General features: G+C 38.0%; 2 protein-coding genes across 8 annotated transcripts; both read right to left on the bottom strand.

The window, feature by feature from the left end:
* Positions 1 to 883: 883 nt before the first annotated feature.
* Positions 884 to 2,238, bottom strand: LOC103995689 (uncharacterized). 2 transcript variants are annotated; one of them, XM_009416339.3, is made up of 3 exons: positions 1,645 to 2,216; positions 1,390 to 1,508; positions 884 to 1,234 (listed from the first exon to the last, which is right to left on the bottom strand). In XM_009416339.3, exons 1-3 carry the CDS (start codon positions 2,197 to 2,199, stop codon positions 1,087 to 1,089), a joined length of 822 nt encoding a protein of 273 aa, XP_009414614.3. In that variant the 5' UTR covers positions 2,200 to 2,216; the 3' UTR covers positions 884 to 1,086. The 2 variants fall into 2 exon arrangements, with proteins under 2 accessions (XP_009414614.3, XP_064975263.1); XM_065119191.1 differs by having other exon boundaries at positions 1,159 to 1,234; positions 1,361 to 1,508; positions 1,645 to 2,238.
* A 4,975-nt stretch (positions 2,239 to 7,213) lies between these two features.
* Positions 7,214 to 15,819, bottom strand: LOC135581429 (1-phosphatidylinositol-3-phosphate 5-kinase FAB1A-like). 6 transcript variants are annotated; one of them, XM_065123075.1, is made up of 14 exons: positions 15,586 to 15,805; positions 14,663 to 14,754; positions 14,444 to 14,580; positions 14,337 to 14,370; positions 13,282 to 13,965; positions 13,046 to 13,190; positions 12,623 to 12,967; positions 10,671 to 11,549; positions 10,251 to 10,573; positions 10,031 to 10,157; positions 9,749 to 9,916; positions 8,219 to 9,631; positions 7,863 to 8,123; positions 7,214 to 7,776 (listed from the first exon to the last, which is right to left on the bottom strand). In XM_065123075.1, exons 2-14 carry the CDS (start codon positions 14,722 to 14,724, stop codon positions 7,441 to 7,443), a joined length of 4,914 nt encoding a protein of 1,637 aa, XP_064979147.1. In that variant the 5' UTR covers positions 14,725 to 14,754; positions 15,586 to 15,805; the 3' UTR covers positions 7,214 to 7,440. The 6 variants fall into 6 exon arrangements, with proteins under 6 accessions (XP_064979147.1, XP_064979148.1, XP_064979149.1 ...); XM_065123076.1 differs by having other exon boundaries at positions 14,462 to 14,580; XM_065123077.1 differs by having other exon boundaries at positions 14,444 to 14,556.
* Positions 15,820 to 16,856: the final 1,037 nt, after the last annotated feature.

Below are 16,856 nucleotides of genomic sequence, written 5' to 3'. Positions count from 1 at the left end.
TGCCCACAATATCTAAAACCTCCCAAGTAATCACAGCAAGAGCTTACTGTAGATTTGATCTAACCTGAGATGAGAACACTGCTAGATGATTGTGAACAGTCTCTCTGCGTTGTTCTTGTCTTCTTCCCTTTCTTTCTCTTCCTCTTCTGCCTTGTTCTCCTTCTTCTCTTTGGAATCTCATCGCTACTAAGATCTGCCTCGTTGCTGCCTTTTTATAGCTTTAATCTACCTCTAAAACGCAGCCACCACACCCCCCTAATCTTAATTAGGATTAGGTTAAGAGGGGGTATGAGCTGTGGGCTGAGGTTAAGAGGGGGTATGAGCTGTGGGCTGATAAAACCCACATGAGCTGAATATGGGCCATCAGCCCAACAGTGTTGTCTTTTTGTTTTTGACTGCAGAGGAGAACAACTCTGCAAAAAGAGTCGATGTTTCTCATGATTAATAGTGTGGAACTTAAGACTTAGCATTAAAATCGACACGTCTCACCATGCAATCTTATCGTCTCCGTGATTTCGTTGTGGAGAAGATTACGGAAAGATCAGGTCGCCACAATCAGCTTTCGAGAATGAACTATCACATTGGATTCGGTACGTCGCATATGGACATACAAAAACGACCAACTGGATATCACTTGGATTCGGTACGTGGCGGCAGCAAAGAAGACAAGTTCTTAGCTGCATTAGATCTGCAACAGGGAAATGCAGGATTCGCTTGTGTCAGACTGCTAGTTCATGTATCGAGTTGGATCTGAAATATATTGATCCACCCAATGATGGGCTCTCAAAAATATTAGGAAGCATTATTGTACGTCTAATTCTACCCCAATCTTATAATATCTGAAGTAAAAGAAAGGGTAAATGTCAAAAGCTCATCCATCCTATCCTGTAGAAATCTCGTAACATCAAACAAGTCCATGAAAACATGAACTATGTCAGTGTCATGTCAAGATAAAGGATCCATCAAGCATTACATCAAGTTCAACAGTAACACGTTCTGAAGGTCAGGGCTTTGCTCTACAGCAGTTGGAGATGATTACAGCAACCACAGAGAGGGATGGGGATGAGAGATGAGGTTAAGATATGCCTAGGCCAAGAGCCAGAAGTTCTTCTGCCACCTTGTGCTGATCAAGTACCCACCCACTCCTCTGCTTTGCTTCCTCACCGCCAGCGTCAAGCAATCGGCTTTGCTGATGCACTGCTCCACAAATTCCTCACTGCTGCTCCTCAACATGCTACGATTTCCACAGACAAAAGTTTCAAGAACATTACTGATAAAATCCTCATAGAAGAAACAAGAAGGAATTGTGCTAAGAATAGCAAGCACTCTGATGGAGATGTCACTGTGTTGTTAGGTCTACTATGATATGCTCCACTGAAGCTACATTACCAGCAGAATGGGGAAGGCTTGCATTGGCTCAACACCAGAACAGAAGCCTCCAGCTTCTTCACTTGGCTTAGCACAGTTGCCAGCTTAGCTCCCTGAATGATTAATGCTTCCACCTCCACCTTGTCATCAGATTCAAAGAAAACATCAACACAATGGTAAAAAATTGAGATGCAATTGTTAACTTTTTTTGGTAGATGATCTTTAACCTCCCCCGCAGAGATCAAACAAAGGAAGAAGGATATATGAGCATCATACCTCAGGCTTGCAGGCTTTGCACAGGGTGGCCAGAGAGTTGGCAAGGTTGGTAGCATCATCCTCTCCTCCACCCCTGACGTGGTGGTGGTCGGGAGGGACAACATAGAGAAGGGTGAGGAGGTCCCCCTTGTTGGCCACATGGGTCAAGGCCCACATCATGGCATGCTTGGCCCTTGCGCTGCTGTCTATCACCACCATCACCCTCTTCTTGGACACCATCCCACCACCACCGCTCTCCCCCCACCACCCCGTGGCCTCCTCCCTGTCCCTCGGGCTCTTCCTCCCCCACCTCCTTGAACCACCCTCTGTGGAGCTGGAGTGGCGGTAGGAGTGCCATCCCTCACCGCCGCCGCCACCGACGCTCAGCAGCCTGAAAAAGGACTCTCCATGTCCACCATTACTCCCCATCCTTTCCTTCTCTTCTTCAGTACTACAACTAGTGTCGCAGCTCAATTGGTTTGGTGGATAGGAAGCAAGGGAGATCGGGAGGTGGTGGTTTGCATTTAAGAGAACTGCGAGGCTCACGAGAAAGAAGGATGAGCTGGATACGTTCATCCGAGAAGAAGGATGGCCTCATCTTATGCCTTTTCTCCTAAGCTCATGGATTTACTGTTACGCTTAGTTCATGATTAAGATAAGCCCCTCTTCGAGATAAATCAGTGACAATGGATGATCTTCACAAGAAGAATATTTTGTACTTTGAACATCACCCACACTAGGATAATACGATTGGATTATAATACTATAATCATCATTAATCAAGAAGGAAATAATTTTTTTTTAAGTTTTAGTAAGAATTATGTTTGTCGAATAATATTATGATGATACGGTAGGATGATATTACTATGATTACCATTGATAAAAAAAATCCTCATATGATCACTAACGAATCGAGACAGTTGAATTTTACTAAAATAGTTTCGACTTCACGACATTATGGTAGTATCATAGAAATAATACTGTAATTATCATTTTTTAAGAAATAAATTAAAAGAGATTTTAATTTTTGGTCTGACCACTGAGGAATTGAGATATTTGAATTTTATAAAAATTTAGATTGATAGTTATTTTGTTTAAAGGATAAATAGTGAAGATGAGTTTTGATTATAGAACCTTAAACAATACGATGTCATCTTTACTAATCAAGCTAATTAGCACATTTAATGATAAGTAATTTTGAGGAATAGACTCATTTATGCTTATTAGACAAAGGCTGAGGCATTGCAAGAACTTAAGAATGTTGAGAAAATAACTATTCTGACATCATTTATTAAGAATGTAATTTTGATTTCATCTTGTTGAGGAGATGAAATAAATAATAGAAAACCTTAATTTAAAGAATAAATGAAAAATAAATAGAACATGAAAACTTGTGTCACTCCTTTACTATAATTATATACAATGGAACATTCTGTCTCTCTATTGAATATATATATATATATATATATATATATATATATATATATATATGAAACAAAAACATAATAAGAGACCTCACGAAAAGATAGCAATCCTCAACTATAAGACAAAAATTACATAGTCACTTCAATGTTTCTTCCAGCGGCTGCATTGCATGATGATCCAATTTCCTGCAGTAGATGGATTCTCCAAAAGCTGCGGTACAACGTCAGGTCCCCAAATATTCCACGAGAGCATACGCAACCAGCGTTGCTGCTACAGATTCGACACCCTATCAAATCACAAGTCCACATGCCAAGGCGCCAGAAAAGACGAGAAGAAAACAAAAGAAAGGATCACAAGTCACATCATCTCACAGCAACCAGCTTGCCTTTTTCCCTGTGAAAAGTGATCAAAAGCCTCAAATAGTAGTCATCATCATAGAGTGCAGAATCAAAAGCATCGTACAAGTGTAACGGAGGAGACATGATGACAAGAACGTTTATGAATTGAACGGTGAATGCAAAGTAAACGGAAGGAGGAAGAAGACAAATGTAACACGCCCGAGTAATTGGCCGCATGATTCCTGCCTTCACGGGTGCAACCTGTTGTGCTGTTCAGGCCCACGCAGCATGAATCGCACAACCTTTCACTGCATTAGATTAATAAGCATCAGGATGAAAGAACAGAAGTGAGAGAAAGAGTCTTCTATTGGTTTCTGAAGTCCCCACTGTTTCTGTCCTTTCTCCCTACTGTTCACGCCTTAAAAAGGGCTTCAGAAAGATAACTCTTTTAGCAGAGGAAGATGCCAAAAAGGAGAGATGGAAAACAGATGAGACAAAATATATTACATACAAAACATTTTTACCTGGATTGGAGCCGAATATAATAATTCACAGCTGCGCAATAATATATGCTAACTCGAACAAAAAAGCAACCATCATATTGTATTATCAAGTCTCTGCATTCCAATGGGACAAAGCTATATAACACAGTCGATTTTGCATTGTAACAAAAGATAAAACATACAAACTGAAAAAGAAAATCTCACCTTGAAAAATCCTTTGTCATTGTGATACTTTGATTCATCAAAGGAAAATGATACAATCTCTCTTATTTTTCTTACCAAATTACACCGTATCTCCTCTGGTATACTAACTGTTAGCCTGGAAGAGGTGTTTCATATACTGATAATTATGATAAGAATAACAACCGCTATTTCATCATGAGCAATGCTTTGATTTTTACCTACTCGGAAGGGGATCCAAAAATCCAACCAGAAGCATCCATCAGCAAAAGAAGGTTGGAACTGGAAGCAACAAAGCCATATTTAGAGGAAGTACCTGAAGAAGAAAACTGCACAAGTTCTCATCCTTTGTACGAGCTGTCTATAGAGGATGGTGCCTGCTAGCAGATGCCTTCCTTGGATGGTAGGCTTCCAGATATGTGATGAGACTACATGGGAATACATGAATTAGTAATGTACCGTAGGAATTCAAAATAGAGAAATTTGATCCCCTGGAACGTGATATGTGGCTCATCAGCACAAAACTTACCTGCATTTTGTTATAAAACATCTCAGATATGGAACAAAAACAATAAAGGTAGCATCTTCTTGCCCGGCTGCATCATCAAAGGCCATTATGATGCAATGTAGAAGCCAATCCTATGCTGAAATCAATGATTAGAACTTGATGCAGGCATCACTATGACCAATCCACCAATAACAATGGATTGCAGATCGCTAAGCATATGAAACAAAAGACTTTTCCTTCAAATATCTTAGCTTCATGGGCCATAAATCTAGACACGATCCTGATATCTTCCAACATGGATGACTCTGAAGTCCTACCAAATGACAACCAGTGCAGCCCACTACTGCTATAAGCTTACTACGTGTGAAGCTGGAACCACTTTCATATGGCACAGGTCCTTCTTGAGACTTCATGTGTGCATGATTGGAATGCAGCCAAGTTAAATCAAGAAGAAATTACATAAAGTGACATCTAGCAATGTGTTAAGAGTTCCTGCAATAATTCAAAAAGAAGGAAAATGTCCATGGGAAAAAGGTGATGGCCCTTGGGCCTCATGATTGAACTGCTTGCTTGTTGTTCTCAAATGTTCCTTTGCCTATTCCTTGTGTATTCAAAATCAAATTTCTCCTTTTTGTTCCAAATGAGAAAAAGAGACACTAGAAGTAAAGATCTTGACTCAAACCCATCAAGTCAATCCAACCCGACACTTTTAAACTGGTTCACCAATAGAGTGTGGGTTACAAAAATCTTAAAGGTGGAGTCAAGTACTCAAGTTAGCTTGGAAGTTGGAACCAACTAAATATTATTCTGAGAATAAAAAGAAAGAAAGAAAAAATTACCTTAAATCATCAACCCAATTCTCAGTCTGACCCAGTAGCTCTATAAGCCAATTTGCTGAAGATATCTTCTTAACAAGCTAGCAGATTGAAGCTAATATAAGCATATACATCCTTATTACTCAATTTCAATTGACTCGTTCCTTGTTCTTAAATAGATGAATAAATAGGGCCAGATTAATATGTGGACATAAATATAGACCAATTATATATGGATATACTTACTCCCAAAGATGGTAAATCAGTATGCTATTATAGATTACTTGCCCTTAATGTATATTGTTTTTTCTGTATATTTATGTTTCTTACTCGCAAAAAAATTATTTTATCTTAATTACCCATATTTGTATTTTTACTATATTTCTGTTTTTGCTTCTATTAAATAGCACGTCTTTTGCATTGCACGTAAAGGCTGTATGTGAGAATGCCTAATGCTGACTCTTAAAATTATGCCTGTGTTACTGCTATATATTGTTTAATTGTAACAATATCAGGTGCAGCACCAGGAAACATACCTCCAAAAGATTTTTAAACAACCAATAACCTCTGAGCACCTACCTGTAAAAGTTTTGTCAGGAACTGAGGATAAATAATATTTTTATAATTTCTAGTACGAAAGAAAATTCATAACTCACCTTTTCAACATTGATCCTGTTCAACAACTCTATGAAAAATGTCATCACCAAACCAGACAAGCTCAATAGTCATCAGAGCCAAATCACCTGCAAGAAATACAAATGATTAACAACAGGGAATTCACTGGTAAATATGTCACTTGTTCTTTGAGTTTCTTAAATTATTTACACAGAATATCATAAATACAGCATGGTCTAATCCAACCACCTGAAGCCCTGATCAACTGAATGATTGATACTGCAGCTCCTAGAAGTGGAATCCTTTGAACTCCACAGCACCTAAAGCAGCATAAGAAATTAAGTCACCAAAGTTACAAACTGATAAAATCTTGTCTTTTCTAATCTTAAGAATATAAGAAAAAAGAACAATAAAAGGACAAGGACAGCCAACAAGATGTGTTAATTTTGTTCTTTCTTGGGTATACCAAGCATACCATGGTGATTAAGCTCATTAAGTGGCAATTTGTTGATGCGGTGGTATGAAAACTCAGCAGTAGGCTTTACCAACCAGCATCACTTGAAAATCATATAAGTCTAATATAAATGAGGTATGCTGCAAACATACAACTGTAACATAAGATATTACCTTAATGAAGGGAAATCACATTTGATGATTGTGCACATAATGTAATACGATAAGATGTGGTGACCTTCTCAAATAACTTGAAATTACAAATGACAAGCACCGATTCTACTACCTGCTAGATGTTCTGAAACAATGATCAAAATGGAAAATGAGAAGAAGATCATAACACCAAAGATACAACTAGACTGATTCTAGAGACAATTGGAGTAACAATCCGAATAAAAATAAAAGAAGCAATTTCTGTTTCTGACTATACCCAATTGTATTAACATGTATACAGAAATAATCTCACATTACAAGAGGTTCGAGCCATCAATAAGAATATTTTCAAAAGCAATACATTGGCAGAAAATTGAATTTGGATCCTAGTCATACTGCAAAAAAACTCCAAGATTAAAATTTTCTGATGGCATTTGCTCCAAAACAAAAAAGCAACACAGTTAGAACTTAGAAATCTAGTGCCAGCTCTATGAAATAACACATCTTCTGTATAAATTGAAGGAAAATGAAAATGATATTTGATCTTTCATAAGAAATTCTCAGCTTTTATTCAATGCACATGCATAGTGACTATCTCAATGACTGCCGTAAATAATTGAAAATTAGACAAAATATATGAGTACAGATTATGGGCCTAACTTAACCCACGAATTTGCTAAAAAAATTGCAAATATTGGGGGTCCAGGGACCAAGCAACAAGGATGTACAATACTATGAGAACAAGTACAACAAAGAATCAGAAATAAATTCAAGTTTTACAGTATAAGGTGGGTATAATAGGATCTTCAGTAGTGGCTGAAAACATGTTATGACTGTTCTGGCAGCTCTGCATTGTGTATTTTAGCTGAATTCCTCTTGCTATCAACACAGAATATGCATGAGGGTGAACAGTGATCACAGTTCCAGCTAAGAGGAACTGCCAAAAAATATCTGGCCATAAACTTCCTAAACCTTTTCTTGTACTCCTTTGGAGAAATAACGGTTGGCAGTTCATTCTTAGGAACAACCATTGAAGCTTTCACCCAAGTCTCAAGCTGTTTGTCCCAGGTATACTGCCTCAAATAATCTATAATTCCAAACACAAGCTCTTGTCGCTCATCATCCACTCCAACGAGTAAAGAATAGTCCATGACATTTATAGACTGTAAATTTAACAGCATAAATTAAACTCAATATCTATAAATTCAGCTAGCAAATTTTGAATATAAGCAGTTGGCTGCAAACTTACAGTAAGAAAAGATGTATCGTTCCAAATGGCACGTTGCAGAAGATGTTTAGTCTTCCCACTAACATAAATGGGAGATTTATCCATGTCCTCCACGAAGTTCTGATCCAAAAGAACTTTTTCACCATGCTTTGCATCTGGAATGTACCGAGAAAAGACAGTGCCCTTGAGATCATATGTTCGTGAAATTTTATGCCCATAAAGTAGATTTTCCATCACCATAAGATCAGTTTTGATTTCCTTGCCACCAATGTTTTGCTGGACCTGTGATTGCAAAAATATTGCTTGGATTTGAAAGAAAGAACACAAGAAAAATATACAGGCAGAAAATCAGAAAATGCATATGTTTCTCGATAAACCTGATATACTCCCATGATCTTTGCGAGACAAGTATCGCTCCCTGAATCTAGTGAGTGAAAAACATGCTTAAAATAATCAGGACCAAATTTTAAGAAGGAATCCAGTTCTGTCCTCTTGATTTGTTTAATTATGAATCTGTCATCCAGTGACTTCGCAAAAAAAGCTTTACTCTTCCCACCTTGAGCATCCCACTTCTTGCAACGGCTTAGGGAACATATGTAGGAAAGTTCAGAAGGACAATATTTCTTTCTAAGTTTATAGAATTGCTTTGCATATATACAAACTACTGAGAATATACTTTTCCCAGAAACCTTCTCTGTTCCCACAGTGACTTCAGGATGCAGATTTTCTGAAGGTAGCAGTTGATTAACAGATAATGAACCATCAGAAATGGAGGTAGATGACTCATCAAATGAAAGTGAGGAAGCACCACGTGACAAATTGATTCCAGACTCTGAATATCCAACAGAAGACCAATATGTACAAATTTCAGAATTCACAGATGTCAAGCTATGAGATTTATGTATCTCCCCTGATTCTTTTCCAACCCTGTCTAACAAGCCATGCTGATCTTCTAATATAGCTAGTCCACATGCAATTATGCTTGATATCTCATCCTTGGAAGCAGACATAATGTTACCATTAGGACCAACTGAATAGTGCAACAAGTCCATTTCACCACTAGATGGCTGGTAAATTGGAGACAGGTGAGATGGACTATAGGTATTAACAAATTCAAACTTATGTAATGAACCACTATGGAGGTCCCTTCTGTATTCTCTTTTCAGATCAGAAAATGAAGCCCAGATCATTTCTTCTGGACCTTCTGATTTTGCATAAATGTCATCTAAAATGTTCGAATGCTCGTTTGACAGTGATGCAGCAAGTATTTCACCACCAGAAACTTTCTCATCCTTCTTAAGCTCAACATCAGTTTTCTTTTCAATATATGGTTCTTCTACAATTTGTATAGAGTGGTCGAATTGTAGATCACCAGATATAGGTACACGTACTACCTGACAACTCTGCTTACCTTCAGAAGGTGATGGCAGATCAGTTGACTGCTCCACCTCAACAGGTCCAATATCAAGAAGCTTATAGTAGCTATGGCTTGTTACGATGGAAGCTTCTGTTGATTCTATATCAAGATTAATATTCATGTCTTGAGCATGATGGCTACCAGTGAAACGGGGTGGTTCATCTTCATGACTAGGCAGCTTGGGGACTTCATCATCATGTACAAGTATATCTTTTCCTTGTTGAAAATTTGTATGCTGCAAAAGGCGACCCAAACGGCAGTCCCAAACATACAACTCAAAAAGGAGCTCCTGGTATAGCCACTTTAGTCCAAGAATCTCATGAGGAGTGATCTCAATTTGTCCACTATGATCTACTGCCTTCAGCAAAGGAGCCTAAATGGTTGACAAAAAAGGTTTGAGAAAAATATTATAAATATCTTATGATGTTTAATCAGTGACAGGAACATTATGCTTCAAAATACAAAGAATATTATAAAGCACCATTACAACCTCAAATTCAGCCTTTTCCTGTATCAGCATCTCTTCAACTTCAGATAAGTTTTTGAGTGAACCTGAAACTTCCACGCATTGTTTTGCAAGTGTGCCAGAATATATAGGCTTCAAGTTCTGCAACAAGTTTGAAACTTCGGAGAATAATCTGCGTCCTCGATAAAGAAGCTTAAATAGAAAAATTATAAAAGTCAAACACAATGATCATACTTTACAGTACCATCACACAAAGAAAGCTATGAAATATGTAATAGAGGCACTGAACAAACAAGAACTGCATACAATTTCCATTTCTCTCCTGAGCCACTCTTGTCTTTTTGGATTATTGATGTCCAAAACTAGTGGTGGCTTACAAGCAGCATAGATCTTAACTGATGAATAAACAAACACTGCCACCTTGGATCCTAATCTGCATTTTTTTAAAAATTCATAAAGATAATCACGTTCAAAGAACAGAAAACACATAATTCTCCAAACAAAAACAGAAGCAAGATGGGCTAACCCAAAAAACCGAAGAAAATCCCTGTGCAGCATATGTCCACATTCTGATAGTCTAGCCACAGAATGGCATGAAAAGCTGAGCTCCAAAAACTTCCCAAATGACAGATAACGTGCTGAACTAGACAAGACCACCCTCCTTGTGGAAATCCCACTTCCATCCTTACATCTCAAACAACGGGTCCACATCCAAATTTTTCCTTCAGCTTCACCTGGCAAATGTAACATCGGAGGAAGTTTCCTGACATGCACACTTAGGTTCCCATTCTGATGGGTGTAAGAGTACATATGTGCTTCTGGTGGTTTACCACAAGAAGAACAACTCTTCTGCAACAGAAGCATACATTTCCATCAATAAAGTTCAATTCAAAATGAAGAAATGGTATGTACTATCAATAAAACTAATTGGATAAAAGCGTGAAACCTGATTAAGCAAAATGTCTCTCAGAAATCGTCCAAGTGATACATCAAAGTGCCCATAATATCTTATGCGAGAAAGATGGCTATGTCTGCAAATGACTCCTTTTATTGTACACTGTTTAGAAAGCAAAACTACAATGCTCTGGGAATTTAATACACTCTCCATATCATCCTGAGGTTTGCTTTCAACAGTGCTACAAGCATCAGTGTCAATACCTTGAGTTGAATCTCTAGCTGGTCCAGTCTTTTTAAAATAAAGAACTTCATCTATCTTTTCTTCACTAACATCAGAACTTACTGGGTTTTCATGATCGGATACATCCAACAACGCATGGGGGGCAATACTTGGACCATCAAAAGGTCTGTTATTCATGAAAAAGTGTGAAGGTTCATGGTTAGATTTGAGGGGTTGAAAATTGACTCCTTGGAATTTTTCTTGGGAGGCAGAGAGAGGTGATAACAATAGCTGAGGTTGAAGAGGTGACAATAACATAAGCATGCCAATGCTGCTGGATTTGTCAGAAAGCGTATGTAGAAGTTCAGAATTTAATGATGTGTCTTGGGAGGCAGAGAAAGCTGTATCATTTATTATACCTAATGATTCATTGTATATGGGAACATCTAGTGCATTTTCTGAAGCCACAGTAGATAGGCAACCTTCAAGACTATCTGAATACTTTGTAGCGTCAGAACTAATTGAGAGTACCGGTCTAGTCCTAAAATTTGCACTTCGTTCTCTTACAGCATTCTTATCAGATAAAAGCAATCTTTGATCTGCCAAGAATGAAGTTTCAAGGATCAAATTGTATGCTGCAAAGACTGTATACTGAACTACTTGCTTAATCTTCTTCAGTTCATCACTTTGAGCTCCTTTCAGCAGTATCTGCAATAAGAAACCATGATCAAACGTCAAACCTATATACACAACATAGTTTTAGTATTTAATCATAATTTCCCACATCCTTTATGAGCATATATCCATAATTGTACCTTACATTTGATCTTAAAATTTCAGTAATAAGAATTAAGAAACATTAAATGTTACATACATGACTTAAAACAAAGGCCATATGTAGAAAGGCATGCTTAGGAGTTTTGGTACGGACAAGTTCGTTTCGCCCACTAAACTTCTCACCAGTCATGCTCCCGGTAAGTTTTTGTGACACCACACAGAACAGTAACCTCAATGAAGGTCTCCAAGACCTCTAGAGGTCACAAGTTCCAACCAAGAAATGCTGGAGCATAGCATAAGAAAATGTGCCAATATCTTCCTAACATGGTACAATTTCTGGTGTCGGTTGACTCAAAACAAATGTTGACCTAGGCATATGCCGACTTCATCAGCATGGATTGGCATGGTACACGCCGGTGACTTTTTGGCACACGGTGCTGACATGCCAACATGTATAGGTTGCCACAGCATTCCTTGGTTGTAACCAAAGCAATAAAATGCAAAAGTAATATGCATGAAAACTAATGTGTTTTAGGATCTTAGAACCACAAGGAAAAAGGCAATGTATCAGATGACAGACAGCATGCAACTGATTAAGTAATTTAAGAAAACTACACAACTTGTGAAAGGTACTCGTGAAACCAAACCAGAATATGTTTCAATGCCACATATTCTCTTAATTTGCTTATCAATGCTATTGCATCTAAAAGCTTAGTCATTAAATGAGACATGATCTATGATTTTATATTCCTAACATTCTTCTCACATGTGGGTGGCAGACTAGTTCAAACCCAATACATGGAACATGAATTGATCAGTTCCTCTCTAAAACCATCTTAAATTCTTGATCAATGTCACTGCATCTAAGAGATTAAACCTAATGATACATGATCTATGATTTTATATTCTTAACAATTACCATAATTTTCAAAGTAATAATCATACATAAAGGATGTCTTCAATGAATCAGACATCAAAGGACATTAAGGAAAAATCACACTCACTGTACAGCCCAAAGGTCTTGAGAATCCCTCTAGAAACATTAAGGTTTTGCTTGACTTCCTTCCACCTTCACTAATATTGTTACATTCCTCCACAAACCTTTCGATATGGAAGGAGTCACATTGCGGCAGTATCAATTTTGCCGGAAAATTGGCACAAGAAATGATAGGAGAACCAGTACAAAGAGAAATCCTTTCCAAGCGATGGAGCTTCATATCAGACACCACAGTTATTCCTTTCTCTGTAAGAGATTCTTGTATGTCACGGGAAATATTTTTCTCCACCAGAACCACATTTGGATGGCAAGCTTCTATCATCTCAGCGAGGGACCTCAAATAGTCCTTTTCCTGATTCCAGCAATGAAAAAAAACAAAAATCAGGACCAACAAATTCTGAACACAACATTCATAGGTTAATAAAATTACCTGTCCCATTGAATCAAATGATGACAAACCAACTGCAGAATGGCCAAGGGCGCCCTGAAGCAGTAGGAGTTTAGGATTTTTGAACTTGGTTGGCATGTGTTTATGGGCAGCATGCTTTTTGAAAACTAAACCCTTGATCAGCTCACTGCAATCAAGATTTCCAGAGTGAACAAAAAGAAAAGGAACCTGTGATCCGATATACGTAACTTAAAACCATGTGCCTGTTTCCACATTACCTCTGATGCCGGCTACCAGATGCAACACATTTCACCTTCACATAGGATCCAGGATCCATTGCCCTTCCTTCAGTAGCATCAGGCTTGACAAGCAGTGCAGCTTTCCATGATAAGGAAGCAACGATGTCTTGCCAACTCTGACCATCGTCTAGACCAGAAAAAGAAATTCCTTCAGATGCCAAAAAACGACTTACAAGAACCTTGAACTGTCTGTTCATTTCTTCCAACATTGCCTTTTGTCTTTTTTCTCTAAAACTGTGGTTGATCCCTTGATGTTCATCTAAAATGCTCAAGGAGCTTGGCTGTTTCCACTCAGTACTACCATATTCGTCATCTTCATAATTATCGGCAATGCTGGGTTCGTCATCTTCCATGCATTCTGGTTCAGGCGGGTCCCAGATGTCAGGATCAGTTTCAAAATTAGGTAACATTGTAGGACTATCATTGTCGACCAGATCCTCCACCTTAAATGAGTCAAGACCAACATTTTTGGCTTGAACATCATCCAGGATGTGATTGACAACTTTGTTTTCCTCTTCATTACTGTCTAATGAACTGGATGATAAATTTTTTCCAGTTAAAATGTGATGTCCAGAGCCATCTGTACTGGTCCTGGCAAAAGAAGCCTCAATACTTTTACCTCTCTGTTTTTCACCAGTATCTATAACACCACATCCGTCCTCCCTGATGCATGAAAGCACTTTAGAAACAATGAATCAACCATCAACAAGTGGTCGAAATGAACTAATGAAGAAATAGATAAAAAGTCTTCAAAATAGTCAAGGACTTGATTGCTGGTGGTTCTTATAACCAGTCAGTGACAAGTTATCTGATAAAATTGAAACAGTTGACATATGCAACAAATGATAATGTAGCAAAAATCAGGAAAAACATAACTAAATGTAACTGTTAGATTGTAATGCATTAATTAGTTAACTTTAATCAATGAATAATAATTTTGTGTGCATGCAGCCTGTTGTCCAGATTATAGCACATCATTTCCTAGAAGAAGACAGCATCTTAGCAAAAAACGTGCAACTGGATGTCATAGATACCTGCCCTGCAAATTCAAACCAGTCCAGATATCACCTGGAATAAGAAAAAAAGCAAAAAAAATGTAAATATATAATAAATTTAGAGAAAAAACAGTAGACCCAGTTACCAAAGCTTGAAGAACAACTCGCATAGCTTGACATAGGACTTAGAGGAGGAGTGGCGTAGGGACTTAAGCCATTCATCGTTAAGACCTCTTGACCATACTTCTCCAGACAGGACCTACAGCGCTCAGGTTGATATTCACTGTTCAGGGAGCAGAAACTATTCCTCTGTTCACACAAATCAAACAAAGGAGCGTGTCAAAATTTAGTCTGAATTTTACTACCTGATGTTGCCTGTTTCGCAAGAAATGATTGGCACATTGTATTCATCTGATTCAAATGACATCAGATTCCAATCACTCTCACAATCAGTATCCTGAAGAAAAGATCAGTAATCACAGCACTATTCTATCACAATTTTAGTGCAGTCAAACAAATAAATTTGGAAAGATAAACCACAACGAATGGTGCATAGTTAAAAAAGTATATAAATCTCTTGTCAATTGTCATATAGAACAACCAAACATACAACGTTTCCAGTCACATATGCATGTAAGTAAAAAATCGCCCAAAAAGTTCAAAAAAATAACATGATACAAACAGAAAACAACCACCCTAAACACTTGTTTTGAAGCAGTAAGTCAATCAAGATCTGAATAGACTAGCGATGACTGAATTAGTACTCAGAACGATATTCGTTATTAGGCCCTGGAAAAACAACAAGGGGTTCAGCAAGAACAAGTGGCAAACTCATAAGACAAGATCCTAACTCAGAATGCCAGTGCTCATCCAGCAGAATCGAATTCAAAAGAATTCGGTCATCCACAACTGAAGGAAAATACAAAAGTCATCGGTCACCTAAAGATAGAACGGAGTCAACGAAGACAAGCAACAAAAAAGGAAAAAAACCCAATTAACCAGGCCGCATCCACGGAGCTCAAGATCTAAACACCAAATCCAACTAAACGACCAACACGTTCGAAATCGATCACGAATCTGATGGAATAAAAAAAGCGGGATGTCCAAATTCAAGTGCCAGCTCATTACCGCGATCGAAGGGCCAGAGAACCAAAATTCGAAATAAAATAACACAATAAATCCAATCTTATTCTTAAAAATCAACCTTCCGACCACACACAGTAGGAAGAGAACACAACAAGTACTTCATGGAGAGAAAAGAAAAACCTAGAGAAAGAGCATCGCTTACCGGATAGGGGAAACCCAAAGAATCGGTACGAAGTCGCCGGAAACGGGAGATTCCGTGTCGCTCACGCCAGCTCTAGATCGGATGCTTCCTGCCCGAGGCCGAAAGCAATCGTAAATGCGAACAGGCTCAAAGGCCCCCCAAAATTCTCCGAACACGAAGAAGCAAGAATCGAGCAAGGACGAGGAAGAGGAACGAACGAGAGAGAGAGAGAGAAGGAGAAGGAGAAGAAAAAGAGCAAATTAAATGGAAAAAGTAAGGCAAGCTTCGTCGTGTGGAGCCCACTGGGCGTGAGAACATGTTACTACGAAACAGGACGTGCCTTTTTTACCCTCATCGGCTGGCGGACGAGACAACGGGATCGAAACATGGGAGCCGGCTGGCGGGCCCCACATGAGGTATAGTTTTGTTTTGTTTTTCTTTTTTCCTAAAATTTCTTTTTCATGAGAAATTACACATGAGACGATTTATAAAATATTTAAGATTATATATTTAATTATTTAACTTAGGGATAAATTCTCATAGAAGTCCCCTAGTTTTAAGATATTCTTGTGAAGTACCCTCATTTTCAAAAATTCTCATGTGACGTTTTTCTTTTATAAAAAGATGTTTTTATCCTTTTCTCCGTTGCACCGATCGTCGACTCCACCCGTAGCCCCTCTTGCACCTCTATGTAGGTTCTCCTCATTTGTCATATCCATCTTCACCTCTATCCTATATCATCATCCTCGCATCTTTTTCCCTTTTCAATTGTAGATCATCGTCTTATTCCATTAATACCCAAGGGCGTCAAGGTTTTTTTTTCTCGATCATCATATTTGCAATCATCCACCTAACACCATTATCATTCCCTCTTCCTCAACTACTATCATCTTCCTTGCTCATGATCCTTTTTGCTAAGAACAATAATAGAGATGATAGAGATGATGCCAAAAGGTTATCAAAGGTAGAGGTGAAGGTCGCCAAGAGCAACATGCGAAAGGTGGGGGTCATGTATGGAGGCAACTAGGGGGTTCACACATAGAGGCATAGGTGATCAGGGGTAAAGACATAAGGGTAAAATCATCTTTTACGAAAGAATGGATGCTCTAATAAAATATTTGAAAATACGGCACTCTATGAAGATTTTTCAGAATTAGAATTTTTTTAAAAAATTTATCCTCAATTTTATTAGATTTAACTAATTATTATTTTATAGTAAATTAATTTTTAAAAAAATATAGGCCTAAAAATATTAAGGGAAAAAAATATATGGATTTATCTTTACCATGAAA

Source organism: Musa acuminata, chromosome BXJ2-8, assembly GCF_036884655.1.
Source record: "Musa acuminata AAA Group cultivar baxijiao chromosome BXJ2-8, Cavendish_Baxijiao_AAA, whole genome shotgun sequence".
Taxonomy (NCBI): domain Eukaryota; kingdom Viridiplantae; phylum Streptophyta; class Magnoliopsida; order Zingiberales; family Musaceae; genus Musa; species Musa acuminata.
Note: the sequence above shows the minus strand (reverse complement) of the source record. Positions and strands in the feature narration are given on the sequence as shown.